Raw genomic sequence first — 14,264 nt, forward strand, 5'->3', positions numbered from 1 at the left:
AGCCATGTAAATCGATCTAGCCTCAATTGCTTGTAGTTATTGTTTTATAGTATTTCCTCTCTAGCCTAGATCATACATGTAGTCTATGTATCTGATATTAATGTGTGTGTTCTGCAGGTGACCCGTGCACAGTGTCGTCTCAGCTGGAGCTGGAGGAGGCTCTGCGACTCTATGAACTTAACAAAGACTCCGAGCTCATTATCCACGGTGAGAGCTAATACCAAAAATGCTAATGCCTCTAACATTGTACTATAGATGCTAGCAGTTCAAAGTAAAAGTAACCAATTACAGAGAGAAGTCTAATATTAAGGGGAAGGTTTTTTTAAGCTTTAATGTTTGACAGTTAATAAAGTTATCAAATGTTATTGAGTGAATAACTCAGTGGCAAACCAGCTAAGAGAAATCGGTTTCTATAGTTGAAATTATTAATTTGATCTCTACAGAATTATATGGAATGGTCCACAGTATGGATTTAAAAGTGTCTATCTAGCATTTGAAAAATAAGCATTCTTACTGTGAGCGGCATCGCCTTGCCACAGATCTGACCTGGTGGTGTCACATGCCTTTTTCTCTGGGAAGTCTGATAAGGTTTATGCCATACTGTGGAACATTCTAGATAAAGCAATAACATCTCTTTGGAGACAAGCAGGTTGAGATCCTCTACAAGAAAATTTACACAGTGCATCTTTAATGAGCATGGCCCTTCTCTCCTTATAGTTGTACTGTGCCAGACTGTACAGATTATATTTTGGTTCACTGACGGTCTCCAGGACAAACTTGCTGTATCATTATTTCTCCTTCTAAAAGCTATTCCCTGTTTTATTTATAAACACATTCTGTCCAAGTACATTAAATACAGTCATTCTAACATATGCTCAAAGACGCACTGACCTGTGAAAGAGCTCCAGCTGCTGACGTCTATAGTCAGACCCCTGGGCTAGACCACGTCCTATTCTAAGTTTAGTCCTTTTATAAAATGCATTGAGTGAATCCATTAGGTGTCAGTTAAAGTGCATATGACAGGTTAGACTACTAATTTCACTAAAGCATAGTTTAGCATCTTTATAAATAAAGATTTTACTAAATAATCTCGCCTTGTTTTATTTACTTTTTTAAATTATGAAGTCTATAATTTTACTTCCTGGTTGGAGATGGGCAGCAGATTTGACATGCATAGAGGTAATTCCATAACTGTTACCTGCTAACTCACTAACAACTGCCAAAACTACTTACAGAAAAATTGTCACAAAAATAGTTATGATTAAATAATTAAAATTTTATTAAACTGTTTAATCTGTTAGAAATTGCCAGTGCATTTAGATTTTTGGTGTTGATGACATGGGTAAAGGTATTCCATTTTAAAACTCAGCTCATTTTATAAAACTATCATAAATATTTACCAGTTACAATCCTACCAAACCAGTTAATAATTAGAAAAACATGAAAGCCTGTCGTATGCACTTTAACTAAGGTAGTCTCACAGTGTCCTCCTGGCAATGTGAACATTTGATTGACATGGAAAGGCTTGTTTGTAAAGTTTTATTCAAATACGAAAAGGTGAAGGGTCATGAAGAGTGTACAGTGGATGAATGGAGAGAGGAGGGAAGTTGACAGTGCTATGGGGGGTTGCCAGATCTGCGCACTAACAAGCTCGTCGACGCTAAGCCCACGCCTCAACTCTGACTCACACTATGCCCTTAAGTCTAGGCTGTGTCTACATAAGCAGCACTATAATACACAGACATCTACTGCACTTCTGCAAAACTGGGTTATTTCAGACACACTGGCAACGTCAGGCAAACAATGAGTAATTTACAAGCAAGCAACTTCTTTAGGGTAACAAGAATATAGTATAGAAATGTTTTGTTAAATCATCTTAGAAAAACAAGCAAAAAATAACAAGTTAATATATCAATTTATAACCTCGGGGAAAAATGTCTCCTTGCTTGTTTGTGTGAACACTGTGGCAAAAATCAAAGCATGTGTAGGGCACAGCTCGGCCATGATTCGATATTTGGTACTTTGCTTTACTATAATTTTCGTACTTTTAAAAGGTCCTATATTATGTAGTCTCTAGTGAGCTTTAAGCCATTTTGGAATGATTTACCTCATCAAAAACATACCCAGAGTTGTGTTTCGTTTCATTCACACGTTTGAGTAACCCTTTATTATTAGTCTGTCTACATCTCCAAAGCTTAAAATGCCCTGTTCCACCTTGTGATGGCATGAAGAAGTAGTTTTCAAGTGAACAGCTCCGTACCACTAGCTTTTGTTTACATTGGCAATTCCAGGGCTGAAATAAACAAACAATAAAATACAATAAATTGTAAATATTCTTAGGGGCTGAATTGTTATGCAGTATTGCTTTAAAATAGTGTGCAGAAAATTTGTAAATTCTATCAAGTTATAACTACGGGTTTCAGAGTGATCAAAAGTTGGCAATGTTGCCTTAGCAATTAACATTTCAATATATGATATATCTTTTGAATCATTAAAAAAGTATGCCTAAAACTGAAACTGAAACCCATGATTGAATGAGATTTGATTAGATGGGCAAGAATTAAATGTTGTCTAATGCAATTGACACTAGCACAAAATGGTATAATCTCTCTGCATGAAAAACAAATCAAAATGTAAATGGATATAGTAAAACATTTTGTAAAGTGTGTAAAAATATAAAAGTTAAATCCATGATGGTCTCCCACTGTGTTTAGCATATCCAGCGGTGCTTATGAAGAATAGATTTCAGTCCCATTCCAGCGCATGAATCAAAGTAATTAGCAGATAAAAATCTCACTCTAGGAATGAAGAATGAACAAGTCTGTGCAGAGAGGCAGGCTGCAGCTCACCTCCAGTGCACCATCTGCCCAGCAAGCAACCGCAATACAACCATTTACCTCCCCTATTTCTATGTACGCTTGTGTTGAGCAAAAATACTAAAACTCCAAAATAGCATTGCAAGATTGATCGCAGTTGAAGTTGCAGTTTGAATGGTCATGATTACCAAATCATAAAGCCTGCAATTGTTAGGGTGTTACTGTGTTATGCAAGCCACAAAATATCCTATCTCCATGGGATCTTATTCTGTGTAAAACCTGTTAAGACTGTAGTTTAGACCTCTACAAACATGTTCTGAAATGCATGCAGTTCTCATATGAATTTAACAGTGAATATTTTAATGTGGTCTTAAGCGTTAATGCTCCTGGATGTGTTTAAAATGTACCCTGTGAACTGAATGTATTTTAAAACCAATTCAAAATCAAATCAAATGGTCCTGCTGTCAGTGCACGTGCTACATTTGTTATTATTTATTTATTTATTTATTTTTTCTCCCCAGTGTTCCCTAATATCCCAGAGAAACCTGGAATGCCATGTCCAGGAGAAGACAGTAAGTGGAATATGCTTTTTATTCTTTTTGTTACAATAAAAGCAGCTAATTGATACTTTGCTGTGACATCATACTGAGGGTGTTGTGCATGTGTGTCTGCCATGGTGACACAATACACACATTAGGAAACACAGCCAAAATGTTTTAGGATAGTCTGACAGCTCATGAAAAAAAAAGCAAAATTTATTTAAACAACACATTTTCAGGAGCCTGTGATCAATACAAGCATAAACAGTCCTGTTTAGATCTTTTATGTTCAACAAAAAAAAAAAACAGTACAAAATCAGTTCACCTGTGGTAGTTCCAGCGAAGTCAGTTATTTATGATCAACATGTTAAATTAAAACTCAGATTAAACTCCAACAAAGTCTTAGACAGAGCAGTGCTTACAGTTAGCATCACACCCTCAGGGCATGACATCAGCTGCAGAGTATCAATATCAGTTATTTATGGTCACAGTGTTCATAATTTGTTGGCTGATTGTGTGTCTCTCTTCAGAGTCTATATACCGACGCGGGGCTAGACGCTGGAGGAAGCTTTACTATGCGAGTGGCCACGCTTTTCAGGCAAAACGCTTTAACAGGGTGAGAACCTGCTTCTGTCTGTCTGTGCAATTTGATAAAACTACATCCCAGGACTCCCACACATAAAGTATTTACTTTATATGCGATAATTTTTCTCTTCCATTTCAAAAGCTTCTGTAAGTCAGACAACATTTTATGAGATGTTTTAAGGGTGTAATGATTCAGAAATGACATGATTTGGAGTAAAATAACAAAAAAAATACAAATTTCTGCTGTCTACAAGTAAATTTAGGAAGTATTATTTAGTTAGGGATTTATTTTATCTCATATAGGGCTTAATATCTTCTATATTTTAATTTACATTTATAACTTCATCATGACGCAGTGTTTTCTAACTGCCAGCTTTATCTCTACATCTTATTTGGCTGAGACACGCCCACTTACTCAGAGGTTTGTGGTTCAGTCTCCTGCCAGTTTTGTATAGAGGTGTTATTTCCTTAGGCAAGACACTTCACCCAACTTACCAAATGGTGTATAATGTGATTGGTGGTGGTTGAAGAGGTTTGCATTTGTCAGTCTTACCACCACAGAGAAAGAGTGAACAGACAATGTAATACTTTGAGAAACTTGTTCAATAATGTTTTAGCCAACTTTAGCCATCACACACATCTCTCTGTCTGTCCTAAAGGGCCCACATTGCGCTATTCTCTGATTGATGTTATAATGTCTGCTAACTTGAAAACTAACACTACATGACATTACAAGGTGGAACCGCATTTTGAGCTTTGGAAATGTAGACAGACTAATAATAAAGGGTTACTCGAACATGTGTGAATGAAACAAAACAACATTATAACATTGCTGAAAGCTCACAAGAATCTATTTGGTTTAAAAGGTCATGTGTTACACAAATTCGGTCTCCATTGTAAACTGACACATTGTGATTTTGTGACTTTCTCTCTTCTCTTTGAGCAGCGAGCGCACTGTGCCATCTGTACAGACAGGATCTGGGGTCTGGGGCGGCAGGGATACAAATGCATCAACTGTAAACTATTGGTCCACAAAAAGTGCCACAAACTTGTCACGGTGGAGTGTGGCAGACCAGTGTTACAGGTCAGTGAGCAAAGGCCATTACAACAAAAACAATAAACAATTTTAACTTTTGGTCATTCATTTAATTATTTCATGCTATTTTTTGTACTTTAGGAGCCAATCATGCCTGGCCCACCATCAAGTCAGTTAGACCAAATGGAACAGCCAGGTAACGTGCACTTTTTTTTCCTCAATAATCAGGAATTGATTATTAGTACAAAACATTTTTTTATATATATACTTTTGCAGTTAAAGATAAACTACATTGGTGGTTACTAGTGTTTTGATAACATACTTAATGGGGACTAAAGGACAATCCCCCAACAACATTGTTTTAAGTTAAGATAGGGGTTAATTTAGGTCAAGGTAAGAGTTTTAAGATATGGATAAATTAATGTAATGTCTCCACAAAGCACAGAAATCTGGTGTGTGTGTGTGTGTGTGTGTGCGTGTATTAAAATAATGCATTGTCTTTTAAGGTTAAGTTAAAAAACTAGACACTATCCAAAGAATGACAATGAAACAACATTGAAAAAAGGTATTAATGAATATTTGACTGATTTCTGATTAGGGCAGCGACCCAACAGATTAGTGGTTCAGCTGTTTTCTGGGTCACCCTCAGCCCCAGACTTAAGTCCAGTCAGGTGTTTGGGACCAGAGCTTAGGATTGTGGTGCTATTGTTAGAAAACCAATGGAAACAATTACACAATACAAAGATGAAATGAGGATTGTCAGTTGTGCTGTGCCGTCATATTGAAATCTTGGACTTGGAACTTAAATAAATAAATAAATAAATCACTCATTCTAATCGAAGTGTGAACTCTCTAGAGAAACAAATACCTTTAGTTATCTTGTGAATGCAGCATAATAATATTAATTTACATTAATTGTGATGAAAAATGAAGTAAATTATGATTCATTTTTGTCACATTGCCCACCCCAGGACAATAAATATACTTTATGCTATGTACTTGTACATTGGCACCACATGGGTCTTTCCAACCAATGGTCTTAGTACAACTCTTAAGTCCTAAGTTTGTCTCTAAATTGGGCACACACAAACCAAACAGTAGTTTTTACTGCTGTGGCCAATTAGGTGAACAGAGTGATGTAGGGAAGACACAGGACTTGACAATGTGGAAAAGTTCCTTCAACATGTATGGTGCTTATCAGGTCACATAGCCTCATTATATTTATAGAAGGAATTTTAGATTTAGTTTTGTGCTTGTTAAAAATGCTTTCTTCACTTTACTATAGTCTTGTTAAAAATAATGAGTTAGTTGAAACATCATGAACTGAACGTAACGTAAAGGTTAGAAAAAGCGAAAATGAATTAATTGCCTCAAAGTTGTTTATAGACAATCATAGCTACACAAAATATTGATAAAAATTTTATTTAAAAAAAGAAAGAAAATGAGTACAAATACCAACGTAGATGGATTTGCACACAATTATTAGTAATGTAAATAGACCACGCAACAAGCCAAGTATACTGGCAACTCATAATGACATATGGGCATTAGCAAAGAAATTACGAATCACAGAAGATTGTTTTTGTCTTCTATCAGGCCTAGAACATGTTTAATCTAATGCCATAGAATAGGAGTGGGTGGTAATGATTTAAAAAAAATATATATTTCTGGATAATCCTGATATAATGACTGTAAATGTCCTGATTGTATTTAAGTTGTAAGCTTTGCACACAAATGAATGGACTGTAAAATTGACCACACAAGTACACAAATATATGTCCACCCTTGTTTGGATAATTACATTGCACTACACTTTTAATCAGCTATTTGAGCCTTTTAAAATAGTTATTATTATACCCTGTGTACACAATATTCTAATTTTGCATCTCTTCAAAGCAACAATTGGATTATTAACCACCACTAGCTTAGCCATTTATTGATAGCAAATTATATCAGTAAAAATAACATACGGCAGTTAAAAATAAACAGGCATTTATTTCTTGGGAAAAATAATACTTTGATAACCCCGTGTCTTCACTTGAGCCAAGCGGTAGAAGAAATGATACTGGCTTTGCTTTAGCTGTGAACAAAGCCTGTTACTGTCTCACACTTGGTTCTCACTCGTTTTTTTTCTGTCTCTTTTTTTTCTTTTCTTTTTTCCCCCTCCGTCCTCCCACACTCCTTCTGCGGCGTGTGGCTGCTGTCTGTCACTGATTCTGAAGGTGCGCACAAAGAGTCCAGAGAAAGCCTGACGTACGATGGAGAAGAGAAAGAGGTGAGGAGCCACTTTGAGACTCCGCTGTCAAACCTGTCATATGTGGAGATATGTGTGTGGACCCCAGTGCATAATTGCATAGGAATGTAGATATGGGAAAAGAATAGTAGGGTGCATTCAAGGTTACGAATGAAAACATGGTACTGTAAAAATATACTGCAGTTTAGATTAACGCAATATTCAAATAGCAAAATTGGCAAGATCCTCCATCCAATTAATATTAAAGAATTAGTGCACTAAATAAGTTTTCTGGCTGGTTTCATTCTTGTTTCCATGGAGATGTATGGCTCTACAGTGTGGCATTATCTATCTTGTATTTATTTCAGTTATAGGTGGATTTAACGTTAGAAAAATGCCTTTAAAACACGTTCTTCTTACATGTGAGCAGGGTCGCCTCTATAGATCTGACCTGTAACTTGCCTTTTAATAAGATACTACTGTAGAACATTCCAGTTTAACAATAACATCTCCATGGAGACAAGCAGATGGAGAACAGTCCACTAGAGAGTTACACAGTACATCTTTAAAACCCCCTTCTGTAGTAGTACTATAGTAGAGTTTAGTCCTGTTTTTTTCTGGCTTGGGTCTCTTTTGATTTAGACTCCCTTTGGACTTGTTTTAGTTCTTGTCCTTGGTTTAGTCATACTTAGACCTGGGTTTGATCAGCCTAGTTTAAACCTAGTTAAGCTGTTTTTCAATAATTAGGCAATTTATTATGTAATAATTAGGCAATTTATTATGAATTTATTCCTGGATTTCCTTCAACCTAAAGTAAACAATCAAATTTGACTTACACAAAGCTGTTTCCCACTTTTGATCAAGTTTAATATATCAAAAAAAAAACTAGATAATGCCCATATTTGAACCATATTGTTGAACCTATGTATCTACCATCTATTTAAATGACCATGTCGCCCTACTGGGTCCCTTGATATAGCGCGCGTGCAAACGTAGGCACCATTGCAGTTGTGTGGTATTGATTTCCGTTGGCGGGGCTAATAAAGTAACCCTTTATCACAGCTCTTAACACCCAAGGCTGATGGATGCTCCCAGATAGAGTGTGCTTTTAGAGGGAGGAGCAGGAAAAGTGGAGGTCCTTGTATACGCTTAAATGCTTTTTTTGATACAGGTATTTTCCCAAGAGCGTTTTAGGAGATATTGTACATGTCAATGACTTTATTGAAAAGACTGGATTGGATTATAAGGCTGTTAAATGCTGTTGTAGATCACTAGAATGGACAACAAATGATACTCGCTCTCTACAAGATACTTTCTTGTTTATGAAATGGTGCAGAAAGATCAAAACAATAAAAAAAATAAATTGAATGTAGTTTAATTGTGCAGCGTTTTATATTTGATTCAAGCTATGCATATTTTAGGTTTTATTTGCTTTTTTTTATGTCCATTTCGTCCAGTGCTTTACAAAGTCAAATCTTTCTATAAAATATATTTCTTCTGTAATCTCTAGCCATTGATTAATTACTTAAGATAAACAAGGTATTTTAATCATAGAATTTTTGTGTGATTCATATGGAGCCTGGAATGAATGTCAGCTCTGTGTCATATTCTAATATATTCCTATGCGATGTATTCAGTGACACAATCTGTCTCATAATCTTTTAAACACATGATTTTGTCAAGATGTGTTCATTGATTCGTTTTTTTCATGTAATTAAACAAGAGTTTACCTTCAAATAAGCTCCAAAGTCACCAAACCTTAGCATCAATTCACAGTTGGGATTGGCTGCCCTGTTATGTTGTGGACTGTAATTTGCTCTAAAGCCAGTGTGGTTACCATGGATAAGCTTCACTCGATGCACAAAACAACTGGCAGCATCTACTAATTGATCTGGGACCTCAGTGTGATTAGGGGTAAGGCTTTTGCTGTCTAAACCTACCTGTGCTTTTTCTTTTTGTTTTTCTTTTGTAATTGTTGCATTATAATGGTTGCTGTCATATATTTTAACAGGTTAAATAATAATTTATTTAGTGTGGTTAGTGTTACATTTTGGACTGAAGTGGGACTGAAGTGGGACTAAACCTGGATTAGATCATAAGTAAACCAGGACTAGATCATGACTAAACCTTCCTTGTCCTTGATTAGTTGTTAGTTGTTGTTTTGACCTGCAAGTCAAAGGTTACAGTTACATGGGTTAGTTGAAGTTTAGATCTGGTTAAGCTTGTCCAAGATTTTTCTAGCTCTGATTTTGTCCATTTCAGTATTAGTTACTTGAAAGCAGTAATTGTAGAGATCCATACTTCTGTGTGGACAAGCTTGATAAAGATTTGAACATGGGTAGATATGGTCCATAAATGGGCATACTGTGGATAAAGGGGGCTCTGGTCTGATGATGTTATCCCAGGTTCGGTGTGAGCCTCTGGGGATGTGCACTGTCACGTGCGGGCTTTAGATGGATTGGTCATGGTATTGGTTCACTACAGAACAAATTACATCTTAGCAAAGGGGAAAGGGGGAGATCGGTGTACGAACTGTAAAGGTGTCATCAACGCTAAAGACCGGATACGGCTGCTTTTAATCAAAACTCCTGCCCCGGTGCTATCTAATAAGGCCAAGCCGGTCATTACAGTGATGTACTTCTTACAATAAAGCAAGAGTTTAATTTGGGAATCACCCTAAGGAAATCATGGACCAGCCAAATCACCTTTAAATGTACTTGGAGAAGGTTGAGAGACAAAATATTGTTACTAAATGAGTTTAATAAGTGCTAGTTCAATTCTCCTCCACATATTGAGTTTTAAATTTTGTGTTTGCTCAGGCCCGCAGCAGCAGAGACACAGGGAAGTCACCCTCCAGTCTGGGTCTGGCAGATTTCGACCTGCTCAGGGTGATCGGGAGAGGGAGCTACGCTAAAGTGCTGCTAGTGCAACTGAAGAAGACTGAGAGGATCTACGCCATGAAGGTCGTGAAGAAAGAGCTGGTCAATGATGATGAGGTAAAGTTGACTTAGGACTGCAGAATTTTACTGCAAAATCCAGTTACAAGAAGTCACGGTAACCTTAACTTCTAACTAGTTACTAAACCATTGTTCATTATTATACTGGTGCAAGCTTTGTGTCCCAAGACCAGATAAATGGATTGTTTCTGGTTTGAATAGACAAATACATTTTATGAATGCACAAACCTTCATGATAATAATAGATTACTATATTGCACATTTAAAGATGCTGTAGATTTGTATAAAATAAGAACTGCAATGAAAAAACAAGGCAACATGAATTATATTCTCATTAGATTTCTTTTAAACAAATTATTAGCATTATGTTGTTTTTACATAAAATTATTACATACAAAAAATTAAAAAAATTCTATTATGCAATTAATGGTATTGATGGTAATTTTTAATTAAACTCACAGATGTAGAGCAGAAGATGTGTAATATATTTGCCAGACATGGCAGCATTAGGTTGTTTACTTTTTATATAGACGTTTGTCTCATCTGCCTGTGACGCAAAGATTTTGACCTTCAATCCCGAGCTCTGTACTTGTTAATCTGTAAATTCTGTCTTTAACATGTTCATATTTCCAAACAAATTGATTTTACAGCATGTAGATCCTAATTGTCAGCTTTGTTCTTGATGTGTCAAAATGTAATGGCATCTTGAACAGGAGTGACGACTGAACCGTGATAGAAGTCTATACATTGTGACAGTTGAGTAACACCTCTCGAAAACTGAGAGTTAGTTAGCGCTAAAGCCTTCACTCTGCTACAGTCAATGAAGGTTTTAATTAATGCAGTTAACGCAATTAGCATGAGCCGTTTTTCTTAGCATCGACTCGTCTCACATGCTTGAACCTGCTCTACCTTTGTCTTTTCTTCTGGTTTTGAATGAAGTTTTTCAAGCCATCACTCTCTCTAAGAAGGTGTAGATAAACCATCATGTCATCACCAATTGATTTTAGCATGTACGTAGCCACACAGCCACGCTCCTGCAGTAGTTAGCCTTGATTAGACGCACTTAGTGTGATTGACAAATTGACAAGAGCCCCGCAATCAATGGAGAAGTGTTTTGCTGTCAGTCGTGTCCAGACATATTATTATCCACCATCAATAGGCTCGCTGCATAGACTTTTCTGCTGCTTCTACTGCGGCCAGCGAGCATTGAGCTACAGGGAAGGCTGATGTAGCGTTCTGCTTGTTCTTTGGTGCATAGTTCAAGGGTACGCGGTAAGAGGAGGTGATTGACGTTTGGGCGCTTCTCCGTGTCTCTGCAGGACATTGACTGGGTTCAAACAGAGAAGCACGTGTTCGAGCAGGCATCCAATCACCCCTTCCTGGTCGGGCTCCACTCGTGTTTTCAGACAGAAAGCAGGTAATGTACATTGAAGTGGGGAATAACTTTATATAGCTCTGTATAACCTACTAGTATTTTATAAAATCCACTCACAATACATTTAATATATCGTGAAAGTGAATTTTTTTTTTTTTTTAAACAGATTTTAGAGCCACACACACACAATCTGTCAGAGTCATCTCCTAGACATTGGCCTTTTATTTTTGTATTCTCTAGAAAACTGTGAAAAATGACTTGCTATTCTATAACTATGCTAACAATATTTGCCAAGAGAGCAGCAGGTCTCAAACTTTTAACAAGTACTAATATTCAAGTGATCACCTCAAGTTTTTGAATGAGGTGGATAACTGCAACAACGATATGATTTTCAGCTTTCATCAGTCGTAACGCACACAGAGATTGTCATAGCAAAGTGCCAACATATTACAACCCTGAAAGCTAGTGCACCCAAAAAGTCTTGATGTCTTTGAAAAATATATGATCATGTTTTCATGCAAATCTCTATTTATAATTAGTGTGGCATAAATGAAAAAGTGAGACATTCTCTAAATAACAATTTTGGACAACTAAAAGAGGGACAGGCAGACACCCTACCAATTTCTTAGGTCTTCTGGTCACTCACCTACTTTACTCATTGTATTTTATCATCCCAAATATGGGTAACAGTTAATATACATGCACTTATATAAACCTGAAGATAATGTATATGTATGTAATGTATGGTAATGTATGGGTAGGATGGAAAACAACATATTTGAAGGGTTGACTTCAATTGTCCCAAAAGGTACAAAACAATTCCAGTTTGGTAGACTACAGTTTAGTCATGCTAGACTTGTAATACCATGTAATACATAGTGCTAAAAATATGAGTGTCAGGTTTTCTGTCACCTCTGATTTGTTAAAAGTATAGATTATTCCTGGAATACTCTGTAGCTCCAAGTTCCTCCTGAACCTCACCGTCCTCTGCAGATTTTTCCATTTTTAGGCCTGACAAAATGTATCTGAACAGTAAGGCTTCAACAATTTACCGGTAATCAGAATAATTGTAACTATTTAACTGTGAAAATAACTAATCATATTTTGATTTGTAAATATTGTAAATATTGTCTTAAAGTCACCACATTTCAACCTGTTTTTGCTTAAAGGTAGATTTAAAACTCTCAATGTACAATAGAAATAATTGTTTATATTAGCATTATATCAGCTACTAACATTATCATTGGTTGCGGCTCTACTGAACAGACTTTATAATTACAAATATTGCAAATTGTGGCATTTTTACTCTTCTATATGCAAAAAATATCAAAACACAACATGCAAGTCTCTTATTTGTTTGTTTTTTGTGCTCTGCTGTTCAGTCATTTTGAATTTCAGCAGATGTTCATTCCGCTTCCTGTTTGTTTCATTTCCTCTGTGTAGCTTGACTCAGCATTAGGGAATTATATAGACCCAAATCCAATGTTTGATTTTGGGCTATTTTTATACTCACCATTCACCATTTTTCACAGTTATCTGAAGCCGCACTTTACAGGCAGACTGTGGTTGGCCTTATGAGAATATAAAATACAGGAAACAGGAAATTAATTTCTCGAAACCTTAAGAATGATTATATTTGTCATTTTTCAGACTGTTCTTTGTTATCGAGTATGTCAATGGAGGAGATCTGATGTTCCATATGCAGAGACAGCGGAAACTTCCAGAAGAACACGCCAGGTACAGCTACACTTTACATGGACCCAACTATTCATGGGTTTCAGCTGCCTGTTTATAGATGACATCTTGAGAACTTTTTACTGTTTAAAAGTTATTATAAGTTTGTTTTTAATTTTAATTTTGGTAATGTTGCTAATTCATCACTCATCACAGCATTACAGCTGTGTTGACACTTGTCCAGGTTTAGTCCCAGTTTAGTTTAAATGTAAACTTGCTTTTGTACTGTTTTAGTCCTGAATTGGTCCTGGTTAGGTCCAGGTTTTGTTCTGAGTATAGAACTAGTTTAGTCCCAATTCTGACAGGGTGGGATTTTTCAGTGTGAATGCAGCCTTGGATACTAGGAAGTGTACCTTTTTATGTAATACTTTGTGTTTTTCTCAGGTTTTATTCAGCAGAGATAAGTATGGCACTAAACTACCTCCACGAACGAGGAATCATTTACAGAGATCTGAAACTGGACAACGTTCTTCTTGACTCCGAGGGACACATCAAACTCACCGACTACGGCATGTGCAAGGTACTGTCTCTGCTCTATGAAATTAAGACCAGGCAATTACACATTTTTCACAATTCGTGCAGCCCTAGTTTAAATGCTTCTCGATCATGCAAGGTACATACTTCATACATTTTTTTCAAGCTTTAATTAAAAAAAAAAAAAAAATCCTGTACAATATCTATACAAATAGACTTATCCCTATTAAAATAGTGGCATTGTGCTATAAATACTTTTATATTAAGGGTTTGCAATTTTGTTTTGCATTTTTAGGAAACAACAGAAAACCCCCATGTAAGAATTGTATAAATTGGTATTAATGATTTCACCCTCACAAATAATGCAATAATAAAAACAATCCTTAATCATATGACTTTTTGGCAATTAACAATATATTGCTAGCAATTCTAATTCATATTACCACATTCAAAACTAAAAAAACTAAAATTGCAGGATTATAAAGCCATACTAGTTCATTTCATATTTTAAATGA

The 14,264-nt window shown here is 36.1% G+C and overlaps 1 protein-coding gene across 1 annotated transcript in view; it reads left to right on the plus strand.

Moving 5' to 3' along the window:
• prkci (protein kinase C, iota) overlaps nucleotides 1-14,264 on the plus strand; it is a 40,020-nt gene that overhangs the window by 15,554 nt on the left and 10,202 nt on the right. The window contains exons 3-12 of the mRNA XM_033982388.2: nucleotides 118-207; nucleotides 3,338-3,388; nucleotides 3,886-3,971; nucleotides 4,887-5,024; nucleotides 5,118-5,172; nucleotides 7,199-7,251; nucleotides 10,029-10,205; nucleotides 11,486-11,583; nucleotides 13,192-13,278; nucleotides 13,660-13,795. Coding sequence (XP_033838279.1) covers nucleotides 118-207; nucleotides 3,338-3,388; nucleotides 3,886-3,971; nucleotides 4,887-5,024; nucleotides 5,118-5,172; nucleotides 7,199-7,251; nucleotides 10,029-10,205; nucleotides 11,486-11,583; nucleotides 13,192-13,278; nucleotides 13,660-13,795 — 971 coding nt within the window. The remainder of the gene's footprint in view (nucleotides 1-117; nucleotides 208-3,337; nucleotides 3,389-3,885; nucleotides 3,972-4,886; nucleotides 5,025-5,117; nucleotides 5,173-7,198; nucleotides 7,252-10,028; nucleotides 10,206-11,485; nucleotides 11,584-13,191; nucleotides 13,279-13,659; nucleotides 13,796-14,264) is intronic.

Source organism: Periophthalmus magnuspinnatus, chromosome 17 (genome assembly GCF_009829125.3).
Source record: "Periophthalmus magnuspinnatus isolate fPerMag1 chromosome 17, fPerMag1.2.pri, whole genome shotgun sequence".
Classification (NCBI taxonomy): Eukaryota; Metazoa; Chordata; class Actinopteri; order Gobiiformes; family Gobiidae; genus Periophthalmus; species Periophthalmus magnuspinnatus.